This window comes from Prunus persica, chromosome G4 (assembly GCF_000346465.2).
Source record: "Prunus persica cultivar Lovell chromosome G4, Prunus_persica_NCBIv2, whole genome shotgun sequence".
NCBI classification, from domain to species: domain Eukaryota; kingdom Viridiplantae; phylum Streptophyta; class Magnoliopsida; order Rosales; family Rosaceae; genus Prunus; species Prunus persica.
This window is the reverse complement of record NC_034012.1, coordinates 15,213,385-15,215,960: the sequence shown is the minus strand read 5'-3', so window position 1 is coordinate 15,215,960 and position 2,576 is coordinate 15,213,385. Positions and strand designations below refer to the sequence as shown.

Sequence of the window (2,576 nt, the reverse complement as noted above, 5' to 3'; positions counted from 1 at the left end):
AAGTTCCATTTTCTCTGTCAATCTGATGTTTGGGGCCCGGCTAAAATTACCACTCCTGAGGGTGCTAGATGGTTTGTCACATTTATTGATGATTGCACACATATGACCTGGGTTTCTCTTCTCCAAACAAATGGGGAAGTCAATTCCAAATTTCAACATTCTATCAAATGGTAGAGACATAATTTCATACCAGAATTCAGGTTCTTTGGTCTGACAATGGCGAAGAATTTTTCAATCATGATCTTAATCAGTTCTTACAAGATCATGGCATCATACATCAACGCGCATGCCCTTACACTCCCCAACATAATGGTGTGGCTGAACGAAAGAATAGACATTTATTGGAAGTGGTTCGTGCCTCTCTCTTTGGTGCCAATATGCCTCAGTCCTTTTGGGGAGAAGCCATCCTCTCTGTAGCATACCTTATCAATCGGATTCCCTCCAGTATCCTCAATTTCCAAACCCCCTTCAAACACTCTACCACTATCTCCAAATACCTCATACTAAAAACCTGGAACCCTGAATCTTTGGCTGTGTGGTCTTCGTCCACTTACATAATTACCAACGCAGCTAATTGGATCCCCGCGCCAAAAAATGTGTTTTCATCGGCTATGCACCTCATCAGAAAGGGTATTGATGTTATCATCCTCCGAGTCAGAAAGTCTATACTTCTATGGATGTTGTGTTATGGGAATCCGACATATTTTTCAGTCGTCCAGGAAGAGGATCAAAATGCCAAGACTTTCCAATTTCTGAATTTTTTCCTGCAGAAACGTCCCAGATTGAAAACGACCGGTCGCCCAGCAAGAATTGTACTCTGTGCAAAAGCGACCAGTCGCAAGTGGAATTAACCGGTCGCCCCCCGAAAATTAAACTCTGTGCAAAAACGACCGGTCGCCAGAGGACAGAGACCGATCGTCTCCCTGCTGTCAAACTCAGGAGGAGATCATCATTGAGGAGGTTTTGCCAACACAGGAGAATTCTTTAGCTCCAATACCACACCAATCACCTGCTGAGGACGTCATTCAGGTAACATCTTCTCCTGAAACTAATAACATTAATGAAATATCCCATGATGATTTAATTTTAGAAGGCATAGAGCCTGCATATTAGCTTCCAAAATGAAAGAACCGTGGAAAACCTCCAGTTCACTACAAAGCAGATCTTAATGCAAAAAGGAAATATCTCATCAACAATTATGTATCCATCAGCAGACTATTAGAGTCACGGGTACACTTTGTGAAGCAGTTGGCCTACATACCTATTTCCAACAGTGTAACTGAAATACTAGAAGACTCAAAATGGAAAGAAGCCATGAATGAAGAAATGCGAGCTCTCCAGAAGAATGGCACATGGGAACTCATGCCATTACCTCATGGAAAGAAGACAGTGGGATGTAGGTGGATTTATACTATGAAACTCAAAGCAGATAGATCTACTGAAAGATATAAAGCTAGATTGGTGGCGAAACGGTACACGCAAAGATATGGAATAGATTACCAAGAGACCTTTACCCCAGTAGCCAAGATTAAAACTATCAAAGCCCCTCTGTCTCTAGCCGCAAATCTCGATTGGCCATTACATCAGTTTGATGTCAAAAATGCTTCTTACATGGAGACTTGGAAGAAGAAGTATATATGGACTTGCCACTAGGATGTAACTTAGCTCGTGACAAGGAGGATCAAGTTTGCAAGCTCAGAAAGTCATTGTATGGGTTAAAGCAATCCCCTAGGATATGGTTTGGCAGATTCACTAAATCCATAAATGTAACACCCCGACTCCAAATTCAATCCCTTATTTAAATTATTTAAGTGAAATTATAAATTTACCCTTGATGTAGGGGTAATTTGGTCATTTTCTTACCCGAAAGGAGTTTGGGGCAGTGACTAGTATTTTTGGGAAGGTCGTACTGAGATGAGTCCGTAGACACGCGGTGGGCTCGAATCGGAGTTGTAACGAGAGAGATATGGTTAAAAGAAACTCAGTGGCACAATCATAATTATTTCAAAATGAGATTTTTTTTTTTATAAAAATCATATATATATATATATATATATCTCTCTCTCTCTCTCGCGTACATCGGCAGCCGGCCACATTTTGGCCGGCCGTTCCCTTATCCGGCCACCGATGACGACGGGGCCGGTACCAAAATAACCGAGGCGTCGTCCTCTTCCAACCCCAACCAGGTCCAGCCGCTAGCCGCCGTGGTTTCGCCGAAAAATGGAGAAGAAGCGGCCGGTGTCGTCCGAACTTCTCCGCCGTCGATCTCCCTCCTCCGGGCACCGATTCCGACGAGTGAGGTATGGTTTCTCACCTACTTTTCATGCTCTAGCTGCCTATTGGGTAAGATTCGATCGATTCTTAGCATAGGTAATTCGATTTACGAATTGAAATTTGGCCGGTTTTAGGATCACGATTCCGGCCACTTCCGGTCAGTTTTTGGGGTAGGTCCAAGAACAAAAGGGTGTTATACATAGGGTAGGAGTTTGAAGCCGTGATTTTATGATTTTTCGGCGATGCGTAATTGCTTTGGGCACCCAGCACTGCCGGCGCGTGGGCGAGGGTAGTGAAGTTGC

The 2,576-nt window shown here is 43.4% G+C and overlaps 1 protein-coding gene across 1 annotated transcript in view; it reads left to right on the top strand.

The window, feature by feature from the left end:
* LOC109948642 (uncharacterized mitochondrial protein AtMg00810-like) overlaps positions 2,221-2,576 on the top strand; it is a 2,372-nt gene continuing 2,016 nt past the window's right edge. The window contains exon 1 of the mRNA XM_020562327.1: positions 2,221-2,343. Coding sequence (XP_020417916.1) covers positions 2,221-2,343 — 123 coding nt within the window. The remainder of the gene's footprint in view (positions 2,344-2,576) is intronic.